The sequence below is a fragment of the Girardinichthys multiradiatus genome, chromosome 4, assembly GCF_021462225.1.
Source record: "Girardinichthys multiradiatus isolate DD_20200921_A chromosome 4, DD_fGirMul_XY1, whole genome shotgun sequence".
NCBI lineage: Eukaryota > Metazoa > Chordata > Actinopteri > Cyprinodontiformes > Goodeidae > Girardinichthys > Girardinichthys multiradiatus.
In genome coordinates, this window is record NC_061797.1 from 29,866,085 (window position 1) to 29,890,263 (window position 24,179).

At 38.4% G+C, this 24,179-nt stretch overlaps 1 protein-coding gene and 1 long non-coding RNA gene across 4 annotated transcripts in view; one reads left to right on the top strand and one right to left on the bottom strand.

Moving 5' to 3' along the window:
* Positions 1-18,320, top strand: part of fes (FES proto-oncogene, tyrosine kinase) — a 31,294-nt gene extending 12,974 nt beyond the window's left edge. Inside the window, exons 5-18 of the mRNA XM_047362574.1 lie at positions 2,006-2,143; positions 2,226-2,345; positions 2,498-2,620; positions 5,472-5,667; positions 6,512-6,592; positions 8,229-8,438; positions 8,684-8,806; positions 9,278-9,331; positions 11,334-11,452; positions 11,523-11,617; positions 11,707-11,830; positions 17,569-17,726; positions 17,830-17,952; positions 18,036-18,320. Of these exons, the coding sequence (XP_047218530.1) occupies positions 2,006-2,143; positions 2,226-2,345; positions 2,498-2,620; positions 5,472-5,667; positions 6,512-6,592; positions 8,229-8,438; positions 8,684-8,806; positions 9,278-9,331; positions 11,334-11,452; positions 11,523-11,617; positions 11,707-11,830; positions 17,569-17,726; positions 17,830-17,952; positions 18,036-18,178 (1,807 nt within the window). The 3' untranslated portion in view covers positions 18,179-18,320. The remainder of the gene's footprint in view (positions 1-2,005; positions 2,144-2,225; positions 2,346-2,497; positions 2,621-5,471; positions 5,668-6,511; positions 6,593-8,228; positions 8,439-8,683; positions 8,807-9,277; positions 9,332-11,333; positions 11,453-11,522; positions 11,618-11,706; positions 11,831-17,568; positions 17,727-17,829; positions 17,953-18,035) is intronic.
* On the bottom strand, positions 2,445-23,906 carry LOC124866681. 3 transcript variants are annotated; one of them, XR_007037879.1, is made up of 7 exons: positions 23,847-23,906; positions 9,191-9,393; positions 8,652-8,785; positions 7,976-8,348; positions 4,945-5,059; positions 2,727-2,950; positions 2,445-2,582 (listed from the first exon to the last, which is right to left on the bottom strand). It is a non-coding gene; the product is annotated as an uncharacterized LOC124866681 (long non-coding RNA). The 3 variants fall into 3 exon arrangements; XR_007037880.1 differs by lacking the exons at positions 2,445-2,582; positions 2,727-2,950; positions 4,945-5,059 and having other exon boundaries at positions 7,877-8,348; positions 8,693-8,785; XR_007037878.1 differs by lacking the exons at positions 2,445-2,582; positions 2,727-2,950; positions 4,945-5,059 and having other exon boundaries at positions 7,877-8,348.
* Positions 23,907-24,179: the final 273 nt, after the last annotated feature.

Here is a 24,179-nt window from a genome sequence, read left to right on the forward strand (position 1 = left end):
CATTCTGAAAAGGACGTCGCAATCTCCCTCAACTGTAGACCTTGTTCTGTAAATTATATTCTCTGACCTGTCGTTGTCGTCTTCGTTTATCCAGGACCGGGTCAGAGGGGCAGCAGACTAAACAGGGCCTGTATTTAATGTAATTTTTAGAGGGAGTTGTGTTAAATTGCTCAAAACTTTGTACATAAAACAGGCAAATGTAAATTTTTAACTTAACAGCTTGTATTTATGTAAAACTAAAATGTATTAGGTGTTTTATTCAGTATTTTTATGGCTTTTTTATGCAAGGACTCCAATAACTTAATGTAAAACTTGCTGCTGAAGACTATCAGGTTAAACAGTAACTAAGGTAGAAAAACATCATCTCAGAACCCCATGAATACTTAAATTCACGACATGCAACATGCTTCTAAAAAATAGGGCAAAAGTAGAAAGTGTGAAGCCTTGAAAAAACCCTTTATTCTGTCATTGGTAGTCTTTGAAATAGGATAGAGTCGGAGCTTTGGAGCCGCTGTTTCTTCTGTTATAACCTTTGCTCCTCCCTTCTCTTTCTCTTGCTCATATGTCCTGTTCAAATCGGACTAAAAACTGTAAAAAGGAGAAAGTTTGTTTTTGGGAGATCAAAGCAGATCTGATTCATGACCAGAATTACTGTTTGGGAGGTTATGTTTCGAATTTGCTTTGGCAGATGAGAGCTTTCAGAAGGCAGACACCCTTATGATCACTTCTGAGAGGCTTCAGGAAAAAATTGGAAAAGCTGGGACCCCTTTGAAAAGTATTTAACCATCTTTATAAAACTCAATAAGGCAGGGATTCCTGAATGGCTGTGATGCACATCACAGGTTGCTTTGAACATGAGTGGAACCTTAAGTTCAGAATTAAACATCCAAGAATGCTCCAAGTTTGACTCTTTGGGGGGAGTAGTAGATGTTTGTCCACTTTATTTGATACTTCTGCTCCAATGCACACTGTTAACAGTCTTAAATAATGGAAATTGGTCTAATTTTAATATAAGTATACATGCAATCAAGCCTGCATCATAAATGAAAATTTCTGAGGGCAGTTATGGTTAAAGGGAAAAGTTTGCAACAGCCCTCCTGTTGGCTTCGGCCTAAATGACAGAAACTTAAGCTCAACCTGATCTAAAGATTCAAAAGGTACTTGTAATAGCACATTCAAAACAGTTGGGAGATCCCATGGAGGCAATATCTGTTTAGACACAAGTTGTAGCCTGTGAGCACCCTTGAGAGCACCACTCCTCTGGTGGTACTATGTCTATCGTACCCTTGTGCAACAATGAGGATATTTACAGAAATATACATATCTACAGAAATAGGAGCTTCAGAGGGCTACGCTGGGGAGCATGGTGAGAGTCTGAGTGAACAGTTGAAAGAAAACCAAATTTCAGCTTTTTGGTCTACATGTAATATTTTATGTGTGTTGGAAAATGTGCTCTTGTTATTGTCCACGACTCGATATAACCACAGTGGAAAAAAGATCACGTTGGTGCTACAAAAGACTTGAGTGGGGTGGAAGTTCACTTTTCAACAGGACAGCAAGTATTATGAGAATCTGTTGCAAGACTTGAAGGTTGATATTCACATATACTTAAAAACATCTCCATCTCCTGATGTACAAAGTTGAGGAGACATGCCCCAAAAGAGTTGAAGATGTAACTGCAGCGAAAAGTGATTATACAAATTATTGTTTCAGGGGAGCTGAATACAAATACAAACAACTATTTTCAGATTTTTATTTGTAAACAAATTCTTTATAGACATGTATCATTTCTTTCCGCTTTGATATAATACACACATTTGTATCATAAAATCCAAATGTGGTGGTGATAGGATGGCAAATGGGAAAATTTCATGGGGGGAATAACACTTTTGCAATGTACTTTTACTAATCTGAAATTATAATATTGTCTAAAGAAAATGTAGTTTACAAGAGGCTTGAACATGTGTATCAGTTTTTAACAACTCTCCGACTTCTTCATATCCAGGAAAGAGATCCTGCAGGAATTCTTCGACATCTCCACCCTCCTCCACCATGAAGTGGTGAAGATCCACAGTGAGATGTCATCTGCCCTCACAGCCATCGATCCTCACAGAGAATATGAGAGCTTCATCCAACAGAACCGGTATGCAGAAGCAAACCCCTTTGCAGCATTGATATCATGAACCATAGAGGTGAATGTGTGAAGTTTGTGTGTCTGATCGTAGGTCTGTGGGTGAGATTCCTGTTTTTGCAGATTTTGACTGCATCCTCCTAGAGGACACTGAGATGCTGAACCCCAAAGAGATCGAGCTGAATGACCTCACTCTTGAGATGATCCAGCACAAGTGAGAACAAAAAACACCATCTCATTGGGATATCACTTGTCCAGTTTCCCCTGTTATTATCTCAATGACTTCCTCTTCTTCTTAACTGTGTACTTTTCTTTTAAACACCTGCTTTACTTCCCCTATTTCCTTATGGTGCTTCTATGCTTTAGGCTGACTGCAATCGAAGAGGAGCTGCTGGACCTGGCAAAGTCTTTGAGCTCTCAGCAGATGTCTGTGGACCAGCTGGAGATGGAGCTAGAACAGGAGCAGGAGGGAGGCAAGAAAGGCCAGAGGTGAGGAGACCCAATGGCATCAGTAGGCATGTGATGTTGTGTTCACACAATAAAGTAAACCAAAACAACCTTTGGGAACCGTGGAGATAAATCACTGATGTTTTACCTCCACTTTGCCCCTGTGTGCAGTCCTTCCCAACAGAAAAGTTCAGTGTGCTGTTGGCTGAGCGACTGCTTTAAGGCAGCCTGGTCTCAGGAGGCAGCAGCCACCTTATTAGTAATAATAATTCAGTAATATGCATAGAGTTATTGATCTCAGTTCCCTCATTTTTCTTGGTTGACAAGGCTGTGTAGAGGTGTTGGAGGTTTGATCCAGTCATTAATAAAGTTCTGGAAGACAACAGGAAACAGAATGCTTATTTGCAAAAAACTGACAATCATTAAAGACAGGCAGCGCATATAGTGTTTTGGAGGTGTTTTCTAGGTAAGTGGAGGTCATGCTGCCCTCTGGTGAGATTTTCAGAGAAACATTTTGTAAACCAGCAGGACAAGCTGTTTCAAGCTGACCTGCAGTGACCTTTTGTAGCTGTCAGACTGAATGCTCCCCTGTTCAGACTCCCAATATTTCAGTTCAGCTTGTTTCTATCGTGAACATTCATAACAAATGTCATCTCAGGACAAAGAATTACAGTTGTTTTAAATACTAGTTTAACATCCCACGTCAGATCCCTTGCTGTTTTAAAAGAAATGATAAATGTCAAATAATTTACTAGTAGGTGATGTAAAGTAATAGAAAACCATTAGACCCTATAGTCATGACATGCATACTGCTGATTATCTGTAATTGGACCATTAATTAAAAGAGATGTGTTTAAAATAAAAACAGCATGGAGTTCAATTAGTGAGGTCATCATTCTGTGAAGAAACCCATGGCCATCCTTTAACGTCAAAGGCAGTAAATGTTGAATTTGCTAATAATAGGGCATTCTTTGCTGAAAGTCTCTGTAAAATGGATTGTCCCAGACATTGTTCAGAAGAACTGTGCACTTTAAATTAAGAATATGATTAGAGAAGAGGAAATCTGTATGAAAGTTCAGAAAATTACCTTAAATGCTTTAAGATTGAAACCAAAACCTGAAACACGGAGACGGAAATGGAAAAGTTCCATTTGAATAGATCAAAGTTGAGTCAAAAGGGCAAAGACTTAGCAAAGGATCAGCTGCAGGGTTATCGAAATAGGTCCATCTCTACTTGTACTAACAATTAGAAGATGCTTGTGTGAAGCCAAGGTATTAGCAATGAGCTCCTGCAAACTGTCATTGTTGAAACAATGGGCTCAAAAGGTTACAATTTATCAAAGATAGTCCATGTAAGGGATGTTTCTCCTACTATAGTCTCACTCGTAAACAAGCGGCATCTTGGTTCCAGAGCAACAAGATCAACGTTATGGACTGGTCAGTCCAATCTCTGAATCTTAATCCAATTCTAAGGTAAAACCAAGAAATGCAGAGAAACTGTGAAATGCAACCCAAACAAATCCTGGGTGGGAATATCTGTTCACAGGCGCCAGAAGCTGGCCGACATCATGAGGCACAGAAGTTCGCAGAGACACATCTAAATAGTAGTTCAATGATTTACAAGAAATACAAATCTGATGCATTTATCAGGTACAGTCAATGTTTTAATTTGTAAAGAAAAATGCAGACAAACTGCTATTTTGTGAACAGCCTAGTATTAATTTTTCTCACTTATTGTGGAGTGACTGACAAGAATGGAGCTAAAAGTATTATTTATTTCAGCGCTGATTTGATGCTTGCTATGCTTTTAAATCTTGAGAGCACATTATTTTTGTATTTATATGTGTTTTTTTTTTTAAATGCAGTGAGGGAGGGGAAGACTGGGATGTTACACATTGAGTAATTGCATACCATAAGGACATTACTACGTTATTCATTTCTGGAGCCTAAAATCATATCTGATCTGCTCTTGGCAGCACTGTTAATCCTTTTCAGAACGCAACGTTTCTTCTCTGGCGGTCTGTCGTTGCCAAAGTAGTGGGGCAAGGATTGTAGTTTGCAGATAAAAAGAGCTCGCCAGGAGGGTTTGTGTTGGTTGCTTTAAGTTTAGACTGTCCAGCCACGTTTGTCTTGATTCTTGTCTGTTGGAAACCAATGGAAACTAATCCACCCGTCACATCCATCTTTAAGCCACACCAGCTGGAGCCTTTGACTAATTAAAGGTTAACAACACAACAAGTAGGCATGTTCAGCTGTGTCCACGCTTTTAAATGACATGTCTATAGGCACCTGATTATCATAACAGAAAAAATAGGTATTTTGCTTAACTGCCAACCATCTGCATCACAAATGAAGCTCACCACATACCTACACAAAGCCCTTTGCGGCAGCTGATGAAATCTTAGCAGAGCTGCTGACATGATCACTGCTCCAGCACCATCTTCAGTAATTAGGTGGATTTGAGACATTTAGCTTGAATTGTCTGCCAGCAATAACATAAAGACAAACAAACACACAAAGTATTACTGAACATGTTTATTTTTCACTGAGTACATGTACAACAATTAAATGATAGATTTTTCAAAGATTTTAAATGTGAAGTTGTTCTGCTTAAAGTATTTCTTGTACACCCATGTAAATTTGAGATATAATACTTAAAGACTTGTATTCTAGTAACCCCTCCCCCAGTAGTTTATAAAACAAACAACATTTCTGCTCAAAGGCTGATGGCAACTCCTAACATGCACACCAGGATGTTTTTTGTGGTCAGATGCAAACTTGTGGTTGATTTACATGTTTCCGATTAGTTTCAAGGACCATCACACCTGACTTAGCTACAGACGGTGAACTAAATCAAACAACACACTCATTTTAATACTGTTTTCTCTCTCCAGGGTCTATCAGTTCAGCAAGAGACATGCGATGGAAGAGTGCAGGCAGCAGGTTGCTCTGTCTCAAGGTATAAAGGCCAAACTGGAGATTCAGAGACTTCTTCTGAAAGAGAAACTAGACCAGCTGGGTGTCGGAGAACCTCCACATGCCTTGAGGCTGGACATGGATTCTGTTTCACTATTATCCTCATCAAGCCATGTATGTTTTCCACTGCTGCAAGTCTTTGCTTGTTTCCTCTTTCACCAGCTGTAGTGAGCTTTTTCACGCAGGTCAATAAATAGGCAGAACATCTCACTGAAACTATTTAGATGCTTCAGGTAGAGAAAATCTACCAACATTTTGTTCAGAAATGAGTGAGTCTTAATGTAATACCAAGAAGGTTTCATATCTAGCTGAAGTCAAAAACTTTCTGAGAACAAAAACTCACATGGACATGAAGATGATGATCACAACAAAACTGCAGCCTAAGATTTTCAGAAGTAAAATTTCAGAAAACTTCATATAGATTGTATAAAAAAGCAAAACAGAAACAAATCACAGCCTTTGCTGTGCTGCAGATACACAGGATATGTTTTTTATCACCAGGCTGCACTGATTCAACTGCTGTTTTCTTTTGACTATACCTTCACTTCACATACTTCCGTTTACATTAAAGTACATCACCTGCGGCTGTTATTACTGCTGATAGAAAAGCACATAAATCTTTGCATCCATTGTAGCAAATGAAGAAACAGTTGTTTTTTCATTTCCAAATTTCATTACGTCCACAAGGGATATTGTTTAAACATTAATTCTTGAAGTCTACTGGTCTTACTAGAAAAAAATCAATTCAAAATTTTGATTATTCGGTTACCTCATAAGACACACTAAGACAGGGCTTCAGCCAGGCCCCTGAAGGCACCAGAAAACAGAAATGACAACAATTAAAAACAAATGTTTTCTTTTGATTACCTTTTCATTGTTTATTGTATGAAAATGTCCCTCCTTGCACTTTTCTGGTTACATTTATATCGACCATAAGGATTTTCTCGATTATCTTTAGGACAGCATTCATATTCCGGGTAAAAACCTCATGGATGGACTCAAGAACAATCTGACCAGCCTGTTCAGACACAAATCTGAGGTAGGTTGGAATTAATATTTTATTCAGCTGGCAGTGTTTATGCAGCAAATAATAAATATGTTTAAAGGGCCAAACATTTTCACAAGCTGTCTCTAATTATTCTTATTACAAATTCAAGCATCCGTGGACACCAAATAAGGAAGTGTTACATGCAAAAAGTTACAACAAAATGCAGAAAACGAACAAATGTTGGTAACACCTTAGAAATAAAGGCTCACAAACTAATGAGGAAGCCTGAACTGCCTGTAGTTTTTTATCAACTAATACTGAACTGCTGATAACATTATATTAAAGGGACAAATATTAGTCAATGGTTGATTATGAAATCAGCCAGAGCTAAATATGGGACTAATTGCTTATTAATGCTTTATTACTGTATAACTTCTGCTCACATTTGTTTCACTTATTCACTTATTTATAATCAGTAGTTCTTTATTAGGTAATGGTTTACGGACCCTTATCAAACCATTTAAATAATATTTGTCATCTAAACACAATATTTCATAAGTTCATTTATTATTAGGTAATGGTTAATTAACAGTTAAACATTAGTTCATATGTAACGTAATATCGTTTAGAGCCCTTATTGTGAAGTGTGTCTGAAATTTGATGTATTCACTTGGAGAAAAATCAGCTCAATGCAGCAGCAGAAACTACAGCAAACAGGCCCCATTACCGGGGGGTCACAAATAAAAATAACAAATTTAAGTCAGAATAGAAATTACGACTTCAGGCCCTCTATCAGGTGTGACCGGATCAACCTGGTTGTACCAGAATGAATTTCTTAAGATGAGGAAGTGGGATGTCAACTTTTGACATAAGCTGCAGGAAGTTGAAACCATGATGGCTTTGCTCAATTTAAACAAATCTAACATGTATGTTTCCTAAAAAGGACGGAAAACACATGCAAGAATTAAAAGAAAACTAATTAAATTAATCATCATATCATGTCAACATAAACATACCTGCAGCATTGGTTACAGCTTTATATAATTATGGGTGAAGGACATTTGTTCCAGCTGAAGGTATTTTCCTTTTTTTGTCCTACCTGAGTGGAGATTGACTGCAGGGCCTCCTCAAACCTTTCACTATGCAACAAACAATAAATCACTCTGCAGAAACAGTGTCAGAGTTTCACAGGACATCCCCTGGGTGTGTTGTGCTCTGACAGCACGTTACACGGACATTTTAAGGTCAATTGCTTTCAAAACTCCTGACCCACATTGAACTTTACCTCATAAGCAGCAAGTTTACACATAAAATGCTGAGAAACACACTGACTGTAAGCACAAAAAGTATTTTAATAGAACTGTAATAATAAAAATGACTGTCTGCATACTAATAATAATCTGAGCAAATGCTAATATATCTAATGTTATGCACCTTAAATATGAAATGCAGTTTCTGAGTGAGCTGCTCCTTCTCTGATTTACATCACTCTGGTGCCCGGCAGGTATGCACTTTGGAGTGCTTCAACTTTCACGTTTTGTAGACTCTTCATTGAAGTGTCTTTAACTAATCTCTACCAGATCCCTGTAAAAAAAAAAAAAAAAAAGTATATCCTCTGTTTTTGTTTTACTTCCCTAAGATTTCTGCCAACTCTAATAAAAATCCCATTTCTTCCCACTGCCTCTAGGTTCACCCAGTCCTCTCCAGCGTGCAGGAAACAGACCGTCCCCTGTGTCAGCAAGACTGGTACCACGGAGCCATTCCCAGGCTGGAAGTCCAGCAGTTACTCAAGAATGATGGAGACTTTCTGGTGAGAAAGAGTCAGGAAAAACAGGTTCATGTCATCTCTGTGCAATGGGAAGGATCGTGCAAGCACTTCCTCATTCAGAACACGGATGTAAGTAAAAGCCACAGCGCACGTTTCACTTTCTTACATCATTCCATCCCCAATTAATATTGCTTTTATGATTTTGAAAAAAAATGAATTTTTTACATCTTCAAAGTCAATGAAAAATGTGTTTTATTCCTTTTTTATGTAAATAAAGAATTAAACGTGTTTTTTTTTAATGTTAGTAAGGTTTTCTTTATCCTTGTTTGCCCATCAGCTCACCTCTGTGATCCCTTTTCCATGTGTGTCAATAGAATTTGTACCGTCTGGATGGAGAAGGCTTCCACAGCATCCCGAAGCTTATCCATCATCTGCAGTCGTCAGGCCTACCCGTCACCAAAAAGTCTGAGGCTACCCTGAAGAAACCCATACTAAAAGTAAAAGACTGACTCTCACACATACTGACAACAGCTCAACCTATTCCAGTTATTAAAAGTACATGTTGCTTATTTTCTGGGCACGTATAATATTTTTTACAACTTTTCCTAGCTAATAAACTTTATGCTTATAATTAACATCTGCTGCTAACTTCCTGCATAGATGATCTTCAGTCATCCTTTTTCTGTGTTGCCAATAAGCGGCCAAACAACCGTTCAACAAATTCATGCTAAAGAGGAATTTTTTGTCCCTTTTCTGTAATTTATCCAATTACTTTCAAGATTTGTGGGTTTTCTGGCTCAAATATATGAAGATATTCACCCTTTAGGTCCAAAGCTTCAACCCAAATACAGTTAATAATGATGTTTACAAATCATACCTACCTTTTCTGTTGAAGTTCTTTCTCAGTAATCAGCGATCCTCTTTGTAATTCGCTCTCTGTGTCTGCCTTTGGTTTCTAACCCTTGCAGGATAAATGGGTGCTGGAACATGACGATATTATCTTGGGACCCCTTATTGGAAAGGTGGGTACATCTCAGTGATATGATGTGAGCCAAAGCTTTTATTTTGTTTCCCTCAACATTGGCTGCAAGAGATTCCAGAGAAAGTGATGGGAAAAAACAACTTAAGCATTTTTAAGCTTGTTTTTAACACAGATGCACCTCTGTGGTCATCCCACGAGGTTCCCATTTCAGATCTACCAGTTTTTGTGTTCCTGCCACTTCACCTCGAACATTTCAGTTTTCTGTCTCTAGAAAGTTGTTAATAATTTTAGTTTAGCTTGAGAGTTAATTTCTGCACAGCAGAAAGACTATATATGTTGACAGCCTTAGAGGGAACCTCCACAGTGGTCCCACTTAATTATGATTCTTGGATACAGGTCAGTAACACTGCTGGGTATAAAATGTACACCACAGAGAGGCTGGAAAAAAAACATATCTGTGAAACCCCGAACCTTCAAGCTATTCTGTGATTCAAAAGTGAAATATTCATTGTGCTGTATGAGAGGAGCTCATCATCTGTTCTGTGTTAGATATGAAATATTGATAATAATCATCATCAAAGACACTTTACAGGAGTCAAACCAAATTACAAGATCAAAACACACAGGTACATCAAACAAAGTCATAAAAGCAAGACAGACACATTACACTAGACATTACCAAACACAGGACGAGAATAAGACAGGACTAAAAAAATCACACATTAAAAGCAGTTATAACAAGGTGAGTTTTAAGATGTGATTTGAATGTGGTCTGTACAGCCACAGATGTGTATAGGGAGATAGTTCCAGAGGGTGGGAGCAGCTATGGAGAAGGCTCTGTCACCCCAGGTCATGTGCTTAGTTCTGAGTGGTGGAGACAGGAGGTTGGCATCAGAGGAGCGGAGGCTGCGTGAATCAATGTGACAGTGGAGCAGATTGGTGAGGTAGCAGGGGGCTTGGTTATGAAGAGGTTTGTAGGTAAGAAGGAGAACTTTGAAACGAATGCGTCGGGGGACAGGGAGCTTCTGGAGAACCGAGATGATGTAGTCATGGGAGCAGGTGTGGGTGAGCTGACGAGCAGCAGAGTCTTGTATGTATTGGAGTTCATTAAAGACTTTGGATGACAGACCATAAAGAATGCTGTTACAGTAGTCGAGCCTGGAAGCAAAGAAGGCATGAATGAGAATTTCAATGGCCGAGAAGGGGAGTGATGGGCAGAGACAAGCAATATTTTTTAGATGGAAGAAGGCCGTTGTGATGTGATTGACCTGGTGTTCGGAGGACTCCAACTCTAAGGTTGCAGATGTGAGTGGAGGGAGACAAAAGGGTGTTGTCAATGGTAAAACTGAAGTTATGGGAGGTTTTTGTAAAAGATTTGGAACCGATGATGATGAAATCTGATTTATCACAGTTGAGTCTAAGAAAGTTTGAGTTCATCCATGATTTTATTTGAATGAAGCAATTGGTCAGGGTGGAGAGAGTTGGACATCATCGGCATAGCAGTGGAAATGAAGACCATGGCGACGGATGATGTAGCCGAGGGGAAGCATGTAGATGGATTTAGAGAGTATGAAGGGATGTAGGGCTAATTCTGTGGGGGTTATGGATAGAAATGAATATTAAAAACAGATTTTAAGACTCTAAGTAGCGCTAGTAAAACACTCATTGAATATTAATTTACAAACACAATTTTAAATTCTCATGAAGCAAAAATAAAGTAATTCAAAATCTAATCTAATAATTTAAAATTATATTTTTCTAGAAGCCTTGTGATTGAAACGTGCAACTTTTGCAACCCTTTAGACAGAAAAGGGTTTGGCAGTACTGGCAGCGCTAGGAAGAGAAAAGTAGAAAGCAGGATGTTCTAAATAAACTATGGAACAATTGAAATGTTCTCACCAAGAACACAAATAAGCACAGAACATTAAGCTAATTTAGTAACTATAACAAAAAGCCTATTAAAACAAACAAAATTTAAAGTCCATGACAGAACGAGCCAAATGCTGAATGAGTTTAATAAAAATATAAAAATGGCTCTGCAGGGCAACTTTGGAGAGGTGTACAGCGGCCGTTTACGCTCTGATTACACTCCTGTAGCTGTGAAATCCTGCAAAGAGAGCCTGGCTCCAGAGCAGAAGAGCAAGTTCCTGATGGAGGCCAGGTCAGTGCATGTCCAAATGCACACATATAAATTAGCAGCAGAGCCTCTGTGTTACTGATGTACTCTGCAGGATCCTGAAGCAGTATAACCATCCGAACATTGTAAAACTGATCGGAGTCTGCACGCAGAAACAGCCCATCTACATCATCATGGAGCTTGTTTCAGGTAAATGCCATCTCTACATGTTCCACCCCATTCACTCAGCAGCATCATTTACTTAATTTCTTTTTTCTTTGTTTTTTAAACATTTCTAGGCGGGGATTTTCTCTCCTTCCTGCGGAGCGAGGGTCACAGTTTGACGGCTAAGATGTTGGTCAAAATGACTGAAAATGTTGCAGCAGGAATGGAGTACCTGGAGAGTAAGAAGTGCATCCACAGGTTGGTGCTTTACCGATAAATAAATCACAAGAAATCCATCTTGTATCTTTATACTATCAGTTATATTTTTATGCATTTTTGAAACAAGAAACAAATTCTGTAACAATTTAAAATAAGGCTTTGAAATACTTTAGTTTATATCAAGGCAGCACAGACCTTATATCATTCACTGATGATGAATGATGTAAAGCAAGTACTTAATTTAGCCACAAGGACATGTTCCACTCATAATAAATGAATGGTAAAAGGAATGTTTTACTTGACTTGCAACGTTGAAGGAATGTTTATTACATAAACCATAACAACTAATATTCATTCAAACAGCAAAGTTTCATCCAGGTAAATGGGATTTTTTTGTGATTTAAACACTGTCACTGAATGCAAACACCAAATTTTGATTAATAAAAAGCTGAACGTTAAAGGCATCACATCTTGGATGCTTTCACATAACCTCTGGGACCTTTTATCATAATGGACTTAAAGCATTTTACTGTGGGATTTAGCAGAAAACCTGCTGCAATCTTTCTTTTTACAATTTAAAGGCTTCTCCTGTTAGTCATTAAGGTTATGCTTTAAACCTTTTTGTCTTATGTGTGTCACACTGTAGTGACCATCAGTTTTTTCGTCTCTGCTAAGTAGCTGTGACACACCCTGACTTTGTTTGTTAAAGTTCCTGAACAGATAGTGTGAAACTTTAAGATGGAGTGTTATCCATGTTTGCTGCATGTTCCATCGATTTAGCAAAGATCAGAAAGTGTGTCTGCAACATAACACCCTTAAAAGCACATGTTGATTTCTCACTGTGGAATGCTCCTTTCATCTGACAACAAAACCAGACAGAAGTGTTTTAACCAGGGAACTCATTTAGACTCTGCTCCAGCCATCATCACTTGAGTGCAGTTTTTTTTATTGTCGTTTAAGTGGGTTCTTTTTTGAATCTGTAATGTGCAAGAACCATCTGTACTAAGATGGTACAAACAGCAACGTCAGGAATAGATAGTTGAGCTGAACCCGACCATCAAAGCTGGTATGCTCAGAGAAACTCAGCCTCTGCAGGGAAAATCAGTGTGAACAGCCTGCTGCTGGGAGGATCAGACTGGAGTGTTCCAGAGCAAGGCCCTTCTTTACTCCAACTATAGATGAGACGTTGGGTTTATCTTTTACTAGCTATTTAAGATCAAGCCTCTGATTTTAGTATGGATTTATTATAATTTTCTCTCTCAAGACGATAACACATGTAAACTTAACATATTTTAGTGCCACAGTTAAATGGAAACAATGGCAACCATGACAAGAAAAAAGGTTTTGCAGGTTGCTTGACTGAGATGGACCAGATGCAGTTAAGAAACAACGGTTTTATTAATTTGTTTCCAGAGATTTGGAAATAATTACGTCCAAACTGACCACCTGATGATGAAAAGTTAAACAAAACGTAACAATCATCCAGGGCTGTTGAACAGCCCTCAACAAGTAAAAGAAAAATCAGCTTAGCAGCAATTTAGATGTCGGTTAAAATCTAGATATATACATACTCTGTTTAAAAAGACACAACCATTTTTTGTATTGTCTAACATTAAATTAAGCTAAACTTTACCTGTTTTAGGTCAGTTGGGATTACCAAAATTATTTCTATTAGTTAAATGCCAGAATAATGGAAGAGATGATTAAAGAAACTTTCTTTAATTTCAGCTTACATACATTTCTTTAGTAAATGGTAGAATTACCTTTTTAAACTGCATAACTTGAGTCAAACATTTTGGGCTTCCTTTCCCCAACTTCTGAACAGTTTGCTTGAATTTGGACCCATTTCTTCTGACAGAACTGCTGGAACTGAGTCAGGTTTTAGGCCGCTTTGCTCTCACACATTTTTTCAACTCTGGCCACAAATTTTCTGTCGCACTGAAATCAGGACTTAGGGACAGTCACCATTGACGTTGTTGTCCTAAAGCCAGTTTGTAACTAATTTCATGCTGAAGGTCATTGTTCATTTAAAAGACATGTTTGTACTTAAGAATCAACTTCTCGGCTGATATCTTGGCATGTGGCTTTAATGTTTCTGTATCATGTTCTTTCCTAATGACGCAATCTTTTTTGTAAAGTGCACCAATCTCTCTTGCAGCAAAACACTCCTATACCGTAATGCTGACATCCCCCGTACTTAATAGTTGGGATGGTGTTTTCAGGTTTGCAAGTTTACCCCTTTTTCTTTCGCGTGTAATTATGGGTCATCACTTAAAATCTTTTTTTCATCAGATCACAGGATATGTCTCTACAATTTAGGGTCTTTGTCTGAGTGCATTTGCAAACTGTTATCTGGCTTTTCATAATGGTAAATGGTGTCTTGCTCTCTGAGAGGCCTTTCAACCCATGTTGGTACAGGACTTGTCTCACTGTAGATCAGGGGTGCCGAAGTCCAGTCCTCGAGAGTTACTATCTTGCAACTTTGAGATGCTTCCCTGCTCCAACACACCTGAATCGAAAGGCTGAATTCCCTCACCAGCATGTTCTTCAGCTCTGCAGAGGAATGGAGCCATCCATCTGATTCAGGTTCATGTGTGTTGGAGAAGAGATGCCTCTACGAGTTTCAGGATAGTAACTCTCCAGGACTGGAGTTGGGTACTCTCCTACAAGAATCTGGTCTTTTTCTTTTGTTCCAGGGTGGATACATTTCACACCCATAGATGTACATTTCTGAGAAACTGACCTGTTTCTTCCATAAACAGTATGATGGCTGGACATTCCCATGGTGTTTATAATATACATATTATTGTTTAAACATGTAAACATGGCATTTTCAGGCATCTGAATGTTGTACCAAAGGATGGTCCAGATTTGAGTCTCTTCCTGATATCTTGGTCGATTTCATTTGATTTCCATATGATGTCACACAAAGAAGCAGTGTGTTTGAAGTGTGCCTCCATTTAATTCAAATGTTGTGAATTTACCAAATCCGAAGCTTACTAAATCATTCAGTCATCATCTGGGCTTTTCCAGACTCTTTAAAGCTATAGTAATCTCAGTGTATGTATAGTTCTAAATTTCTTATTAATTCAGGCATGATACAAATAGAAGTCATTTTGATAATCCTGACTGACCCTAAAACAGGAAAGGTTTGGTCTGATTTAATATTAGACAATGAAAAAAAAGGTTATGCACCTTTTTATACAGTGTACATAAATATCTGGGTTTATACAAGCAGAACCAGAAGAAAAACAAGGCATGCAAGGTTAAGGTAAGGTAAACAGATGGATGAGACGACCCACCACTAGTAATCTATTAACAGTTTATTTCTCTGTCCCTTTTTTTTTTACTTTCCCTCCTCTTTCTTTCTGTCTTCAACTCCAAAGCATTTAATAATAGTTTTGGATGGTAATACAAAAATGGTGACTCTAATGGTGATCCAATCATTAATAATAAGCAACAAAAATCCATAACCCCTTCTTTCAAAAATGCTCATGTACTCATGCTATGATATGATTTGTTACATTAGTAATGTATTTCCTCCTTATTTTAACCTGCTAAACTGGGCAACAAATTCTAAATGTCACATGTAGTAAAGGAAGAATTTATATTCAATATAGAAAACATAACAAAATCATCCTGCATTTAGATACTGTGTGCTTTTCATGGTGTTATTCTCCTCAAATTGACTTATATTATGTATTTAAAACATAGCATTAATATGATCAAGAAAATCACAACAAAGCAATTTATGAGAGAAATAAAAGTTAATTATATAAAACAAAAAAAATCTAAAATAGCCAAGATTATCAGACCCAAGTTGATTTTTGGAAATATTTTTGCAGAACAAGAGCAGCTCTAGCTTTTCTGATGTGGACTGACATCTAAACCCTTTAAAGATAATAAAATAACCCACTTTATTTTTTTAATCAGTCTGATAACTTTTGTCACAGCACTTCCTTGTATATTGTAATGACAGCTAAAAAAGCACTTTAATAGCAGGAATAAAATAATTTCCCCTAATAAAATGTGATAAAACATTCCCTGGGCTTACTGTAAAGTCATTTCAAAACACAACCATTCAATCCTGCATTGAATTAAACTGAAAAAACTGAATTGTCCAATGAAAATTAAAACAGGCAGCTAAGATCTCAAAAGGTAACCCTTTATGTCAACAAAAGGAGTAAAAAGCGAACCTGAAAAGGTTTAAATGCAGTCAACCCAACATTTCTCTAAATCACTTAGGGGGTAAATCACAGCACAGCCCAATATCCTACATGATTTGCTACTGTTTTGTTCCCAATATTTTATTTCTGCACTGGAGTTATGAGGCGGAAATTAATGTGATGCTGCAGAATGAAAAAGACAGTAGAACAATGCATCCATTTCACTGACTTATTAAAAGATAAAAAGCATTGATTCAAAGTTAAAATGTATCACAATATAGTAATCCATACAATTATACTGAACTATCTTATAATTGTATCAGACTAAAAAAGCAAGCAACTGTGTGCTGTTAGTTTCACTTGATAAATAAAAAAAACATCTTTGGTTTCTTTCCTTGGTTTCAGCTGAAAGTCTTTGTTATTGCAACAGTAGAGTAGGACAGACATTCCAATGTTTCTCCGAACTGAGTTATGCAACATGATCAGGTCTTCTTGACAGTAAAATATTTGTAATTCTGCTTATGTCTGCAAGTGAAGAGTCTGTTGGAATGGTCCACAGTTGTAAACTTTTGTATTCTCCATTTTAAAAAGCAACAGGATTTTTTTTTTTTTTATTTAGACAATTTAATAGATTAGAGAAATTATCTTCAAAAATATCCTGCATAGTTTACTGGAGGAGAAGATGAATTCTACCTGCTGTGGCACCCTTGATCTGTTTTCTTCTACAGAGCATGTTGCTTTTGTCTTTTTTCTTTCTAACTTCAAAAGTACCGCTGTCTTTCAGTGGATTTATTCTGTGTAGTCTCTGCAATGCAAACAGCCCTGATCTTTATATAAATATACACAGAGATATGCATACTCCTAAATGCATATGCAGAACCCCATTTAAATATGGTCATTTAACTGTATCAATGCAGAGAGATGCTTTTTGCACACTGGAGGTACTATATCTTACCAGCAGGTCTGCATCTGCATTCCAGACCTGGAAAACAATCAGGTTCACACACATTTAGGACCTGCAAATATGTTTGTTAATTTTCCCCTCAGAGTCGTAGAGGTTATCTTCTCTGCTAGCAGAATATGTTTTTCGCTCATTTGTGAGATAATAGAGAAAAGGCCGTGATGAGATTCATTTTCACTAGATCTAAGTCTTAAGTCAGTGTTATAGGAAACAGCTATTAAAAGACTTGTGAACTAATTAGAGTGAACCGGTTGTATAGTTTAAAGTATGCTCGCAGAGATGAAAAAATAAACAAAAGAAAATTCAATCAAAAAATTCAGAAATTCAGAAAAATTCTGGGAAGTTAAAAAATGACTGTGAGCTGAGAATTGAGGCATCATGAGGCTTTGGGAGTTGTGGAAAAGAGGAGGAAGAGGTGGGGATAGTAATATCTGGCTGAGTACAATTCACCCAGCAGGAACACATTAGAGCAGGTTTCTGGAAGAATGGCTGCTCAACCTGCAACACAGAATGTCAAATTGTATCCATATAAATCCCCAGAGACATGTTCTCCCTTTTCAGTGTTGTCTGTTCTCTTCCTCTTGTTTCTTCTGCAGAACATTATCTTTCTGTCTATTTTTCACTCCTCATTTATCGGTTTCTTTTTTCAGGGACCTCGCAGCAAGAAATTGCCTAGTTGCTGAACGCAACGTGGTAAAGATAAGTGACTTTGGGATGTCCCGCGAGCGAGATGACGGTGTCTACTCTGCAGAGGGGGGTCTCAGACAGATCCCTGTCAAATGGACCGCTCCAGAAGCCCTGAACTATGGTAGGCCAAAATAATTTCACCCTGGTTGCACTCTGCAAGCTGAAATCTGTCAAAAGAATACACCTGTTCCTTTGCAAATACTGCCCCCTGCTGTTTCTCTCAGGTCGTTATACCACACAGAGTGATGTGTGGAGCTTTGGAATCTTATTGTGGGAGACCTTCTCTATGGGGATGACTCCGTACACGAGCATGAATAACCAGCAGACACGGGACGAGGTGGAGAAAGGTAAAGCCATGTCTCAACCTCCAGAAGGTAAATGCTTGTGTGCAGATAATCCTGAGGAAAACTGATCCTGAATCTTGTTGCAGGATACCGTATGCCTGCTCCTCACGGCTGTCCCGTAGAGATCTGCAGGGTCATGAACAACTGCTGGCAGTACGACCCTAAAAACAGACCAACTTTCAGAAAAATTCGGGCTGAGCTCAGTGCCATACACAACAAAGTCACATGATACGACCCTCTCCATTAGACTTTTTTATCCTGTTTTTTTTTTTATTAGTATCTGTATACTATTTTTATATGTTTAGTTTCTCTCTGATGAAAAGTTAAGTCTGAACACTTAAAGATCCAATAAAAAAAGAAAGTCTATTGATCTTACTGTTTTTAGACTCTTTGTTGTGAAAAATCTGAAGAACTGCTTTTACAGCAGTTTGTTGGGTGGCCAGCTGGGGGCAGTTTTTCTCTTTTTTCAACTATTTCAAAGTTGTCTTCAGCTTCTTTAAGAAAGAGGGTGTTAGATTAAAAAGATGTGAGCACTTCAGGAGCTGATCTACAGTTTTATTGTCCAGCCTTGTTTCCCTGAAAATGTCAGGGGACTTTAGGTTTTTGTTCCCTAAACAGTACAAAAAAGAAATAAGACTCCTAAAAAACCTCCTAAAAAGTGAAAAAACAACAAAACGCTAAATTCAGCTGGGAGCGTTCTGGGCCCGGGTGGCCCTCTGAAGCTCTGCTTTGAGAGTGGGAGGCACTTTGTGAATTTTGAAAATACAGCAAATCTACAGATCTGGTGAGAGGTTTTTATGCCCCCATCCTGAGCATCAATGTTATGAAAAATATTCCCCTTTTTTGTCACTTTTAAGCCATTTCGGGTTTTTTTTGCAGCATTGACGATATCACACAAAAAAGAACACCCTTTCCTCTCAGTGTTTAATACTAAGAACTGTACTAATGTCTCACATGCTCTGTGCAGAACAGAAGACTGTGGTGAAAAATGTTTCATTTATTATTTTTGGCAGGCAAAATTTCTTCAGAAATGGAATGAAGGGCTGAAAAGATGGCGATAAAAGAGAACAGGTTCATAAAAGAAGGAACAATTTTAATAAAATGTTTCAAAAGCTCTTGGCATAATAAAATAAATGTCTGATTAAGATTTAGGAAAATCAACATTATATCACTTTCTTATTTTGAAATGTAAGAATAAAGACAATGGAGCCTCAGGAGTGGAACACTGATGAGAATATAACGTTTAAAAAAAGGTTATTTATGTAGATGACAAAAGAAGCACATTTATCTGGCCCATAGTAAACATCTCTGAGTTTAAGAAAAACGTTTGTCAGCAAAAATTCTGATTAAGTTCTTTTCTAAATACCTCAACATGTTTCATTATTTGCTTCAGCAAAATGGTTTTTCATCAGGCCTAAATTCTGTTTCTCCTTGTCCTTCATTCAGCTTCTAACAAAAATAAAAAGTAAAATTATTAAATCTTTTTTGTTTGATTCACAATAATTTACATTCAGTCTAAAACCAGCCGAGACACAGAACTGGTACAATATAAACCGACGTTTGGCATTGGCATGAGTGACCAAAGGTTTGGCTATAGCAGCCCGGCCGTGTATATTGACCCTGTGGAGCTCCTGACGGACAGTTCTGGTGGAAACAGGAGAGTTGAGGAGCACATTTAATTCTGCCGTGATTTGGGCAGCCGTGGTTTTATGTTTTTTGGATACAATCCGGGTTAGCACACGAACATCCCTTTTAGACAGCTTCCTCTTGCGTCCACAGTTAATCCTGTTGGATGAGGTTCGTCCTTCTTGGTGGTATGCTGACATTACCCTGGATACCGTGGCTCTTGATACATCACAAAGACTTGCTGTCTTGGTCACAGATGCACCAGCAAGACGTGCACCAACAATTTGTCCTCTTTTGAACTCTGGTATGTCACCCATAATGTTGTGTGCATTTGAATATTTTGAGTAAAACTGTGCTCTTAACCTGCTAATTGAACCTTCACACTCTGCTCTTACTGGTGCAATGTGCAATAAATGAAGACTGGCTACCAGGCTGGTCCAATTTAGCCATGAAACCTCCCACACTAAAATGACACGTGTTTCAGTTTCATTGTCCAACCCCTGTATTTCTGAACTTCTTGGATCTCTTTTTGTCAGGATCTTCTAGAATGTGGTAGTAACTGGAGTCCCATCCAAACAGGTACTGGTCCTTAAAGCAGTCATGGCTCCTGATGCCTCGGAGCATGGGGAGCATCCGACCCCAAGGCTGCGGTTCTGGTTCCTCTGAGATGGACAGTAGAGTGATGGGTATAGAGTCCACACTGCTCAGAGTCCCTGAGAGCATTAACCAATAGCACTGGAGCCAGCATAGCATTTTGACAGCTTACTGTGCAGATTCTGTAGTAAAGTTTGTTACAGATGCAGAGCCTCTGTTGAGACCAGCGAGAGGATCCATCATTAGGTGCAAGTTCCAAGTTGTGCTGGCTTATGAATAAAAAATAAAGTAAAAAAACTTTGAACAGTGAACTTTCTTTAAAATATATATACAAAACTTTAACAGATCAAAGCAATAAACTAAATTTTATATATATATATATGGTGGCTTGTCCTCTTCAGGTTGGAGGGGAGTTCCTGCCTCAAGTGGAGGAGTTTAAGTATCTCGGGCTCTTGTTTACGAGTGAGGGAAGAATGGAGCGGGAGATCGACAGACGGATCGGTGCGGCTGCCACAGTAATGGGGGCGCTGTGCTGGTCCGTTGTGGTGAAGAGAGAACTGAGCCGAAAAGCAAAGCTCTCAATTTACTGGTCGGTCTACGTTCCTACCCTCACTTATGGCCATGAACTTTGGGTCATGACCGAAAGAACGAGATCCCGGATACAAGCGGCTGAAATGAGCTTCCTCCGTAGGGTGGCCGGGCACTCCCTTAGAGATAGGGTGAGGAGCTCGGCCATCCGGGAGGAGCTCGGAGTAGAGCCGCTGCTCCTCCACATTGAGAGGAGCCAGTTGAGGTGGCTCGGGCATCTATACCAGATGCCTCCTGGACGCCTTCCTCGGGAGGTGTTCCAGGCACGTCCCACCGGGAGGAGGCCCAGGGGACGGCCCAGGACACGCTGGAGGGACTATGTCTCTCGGCTGGTCTGGGAACGCCTTGGGCTCCCCCTGGAGGAACTGGAGGAGGTGTCTGGAGAGAGGGACGTCTGGGCGTCTCTGTTGAGTCTGCTGCCCCCGCGACCCGGTCCTGGATAAAGCGGAAGACGACGTGTACGAGTATATATATATATATATATATATATATATATATATATATATATATATATATATATATATATATATATATATATATATGATTGAATTCAGGCTTTTTTTAAATTCTCATTTTATTTCTGTTTTCTTCTTCTTTTTTAAATGTGTCCTGTGCAGCAGAGTATCACTCAGAATTGTTGTCCGAGTGCGGGGAGGAAAGCCCTATAGATTTACTGCATGTATCTCTAATAAGTAAATACTGTAAATTGTAGGAATCTGGAGTTTCTTAAACAACGCACTTAATAAAATTACAGTTTAATTGGGTGGGAATCCTAAGTATTTCTGAAAAACTAAAAGTTTATAAAGAGCCAAAGTTAAAGTGCCATACCAAACCGTATTACAATGTGAAAGACAAGGAAAAAGTTTACTATATAATAAAGTTAAGTAAAATACTGTTTTCACTAAGAAGATGATGAAGCTCTTATAATCCCAACCGATTTATTTATTTATTGCTAACAAAGTCATGTGTCATTTCCAGCTAAGATTCTTATCAACAATAACTCCTATGAATGTTGTTAAAGACCACTGAGTTACTCAACAGACTCAGTTCAGATAAATCTGTGGGGTATAATTTTTTTCCACTGAGGATAACGAAATTGCATTTTTATACTATATTATATGTTCACTTTAAGTATTATAAGCTGTTAAACCAACAATCTAATTCTAAATCAGTGCAGAAGCATGTGCATTGTGTCTTCTGCAAATGTTTACTGGTTTACTGGTTGAGGATATTTAAAAAAGATGAAGTCACTAACAAAGTGGTCCTCTGTACAATATGGCTGTATTAGAGTTACAACCGTTTACAAAAAACAAATAGTTTTTTTTGTTATATACAGATTTATTTTACTAAGCTGGTGTTGTCTCACAGGAAAACTTTGTAAACTTGGTATCGACAACTTGATCAACTAAATGCAACATACCAATGTATTATCAGCCAAGGCTGAGATAACTCTGTCAATGAGGCAAAAAAAGAGCCATATAGGTAGTTTTTATAAAAACCATACTGATGCACATAAAGAATTGAGTTACCTGTTAAATGAAAACAGCTAACCTTTTAAAATGAAATAAATTTCTTGTAATAATTTTTAAACATGGAAAAAGATATATTGCTCTATAACTATTAAAACAAGCTGAATCAACTGCTAGAACAGGAATAATAAATAATAAATACTGACATCCTAAATCAGTGAATGAAAATGTAAATGAGCATGGACGAAACAAATATATACTAAAACTGTCCCCTTAGAGTCTTTTTTCTCTTTCAATATACAACTTTGCATTTCTTGAGTCACATACACCCTCTTAAATCTTGTGACACACTTTTTTTTGTCCTTCATGAGGTTTATTTATATTTTAATCCAAATACGCTTCACATCACCCACAACATGTATTTTATGGGACTGGACTGTAACTTAAGGTCTTGATCCGTGACGTAAAATCATGAAAGCAGAAAGTACAGAACAGAATAAACATAGATACAGTTGGCTGAATTAAAAGGTTATGTCCAAATCTGCCACACAAGGTTGGGAGACTGGCCGCAACATGAATATGATAGTTCGATTCAACTTTTTACCTAAATAATGCAAGCAAATTTAGGAATTTAAGTCAGTAAGATAATAAGAACATAAATATCACACAGGTTTTTAACTTTATCGCCTCCACCTATGGGGTGGAGGTATGTTTTTGTCGCCTTTGGTTTGTCGGTCCGTTTGCAAAACATCTCAAAACACTATAAACAGGTTTTGATGTAATTTTCAGACACGGTGCGCATTGGGATAAGAAACCAATGATTCGATTTTGGTGGTGATGAAGAGTACCATCTGTATCCAGGATCTTTTTAGAAGGACCCTTTATTATTGCCAGACCATGGTGTGACAACTTGAGTTCCCAAATGGTTCCTCACCCTGTCAGCAGCTGACATGCAGTGACCTTGGTGGAGGTCTGCGGTCTCTGAGTGCTTTTCTAACTCATAAAAGAATTAGCCTTTTTGGTTTCAGCTAAAGTTAGGAGAGTGGGTCAAATTATTAAACTGGTGAATAATTTCTCTAACAATAATGGATTAAAATAGTGTTCCCAGTGTCACACCAGAATGTCCTAAATTTATCACATTGCTGGTGGGTTACTGAAAGGCTACACTCTCCATGGTGATGAAAATTTGACCACTTGCACAGAGATTTGTGGATAATAATTTGACCTAACAAAGTGTTGGGACCTACAGCCATGGTTACAACGTGAAAGACCAGTACAGACTTTCCTGGAACTTCCAAAATAAATTGCATTAACCTACTTCCAGCAACTGAGGAAGGAGGGGGTAGCAGCGGACTTCCCATGATGTCACTGACTGTATAAAAGCACCCCCCTTTCTAATGGTCCGATCTCTTCCACTGTTCCTCTTTGCCGGACGGGATAGGAAAGGCAGCGCGCTAATGTCTCTTTGCTGGCAAACAGACATAAACTCTTCAATTGGATCCAAAGGTGTCATATGATCACGCGATCATATGCGCTAAGTTAAATACTGATGAATTACTGTTGAAAGAATCCGGTATTCATTCATAAAAAGGGGTAAATTGACGTATAAGCATTGCTTACTTTCTCTTTGAGGCCTGCAGAAGCAAACTGTCCCAGAGAAGTCCCCAGTAGAGACGCTGTCTCTACAAGCCGAGTGAAGCGGTTTTCTCTGCCTGAGAGGACAACAGGAGCCGCATCTCCGTGGTTACGGTAACGTGCAGTTTGGCCTGCCGACAGAACAGCCGCCACTCCCCACAGCTAAGGAGGTTAGCCGTTTAAAGACTGTGGACGTTTCTTCAAACTTCGCCGCCTTGGACAACGTTCCTCACCACAGTTCATGAGGTTTAGTGTTTGGGCAGAATAATATAGAAGGGATTTAGATTGAAATGATCTAAACGTTTTCCATTTTATGAT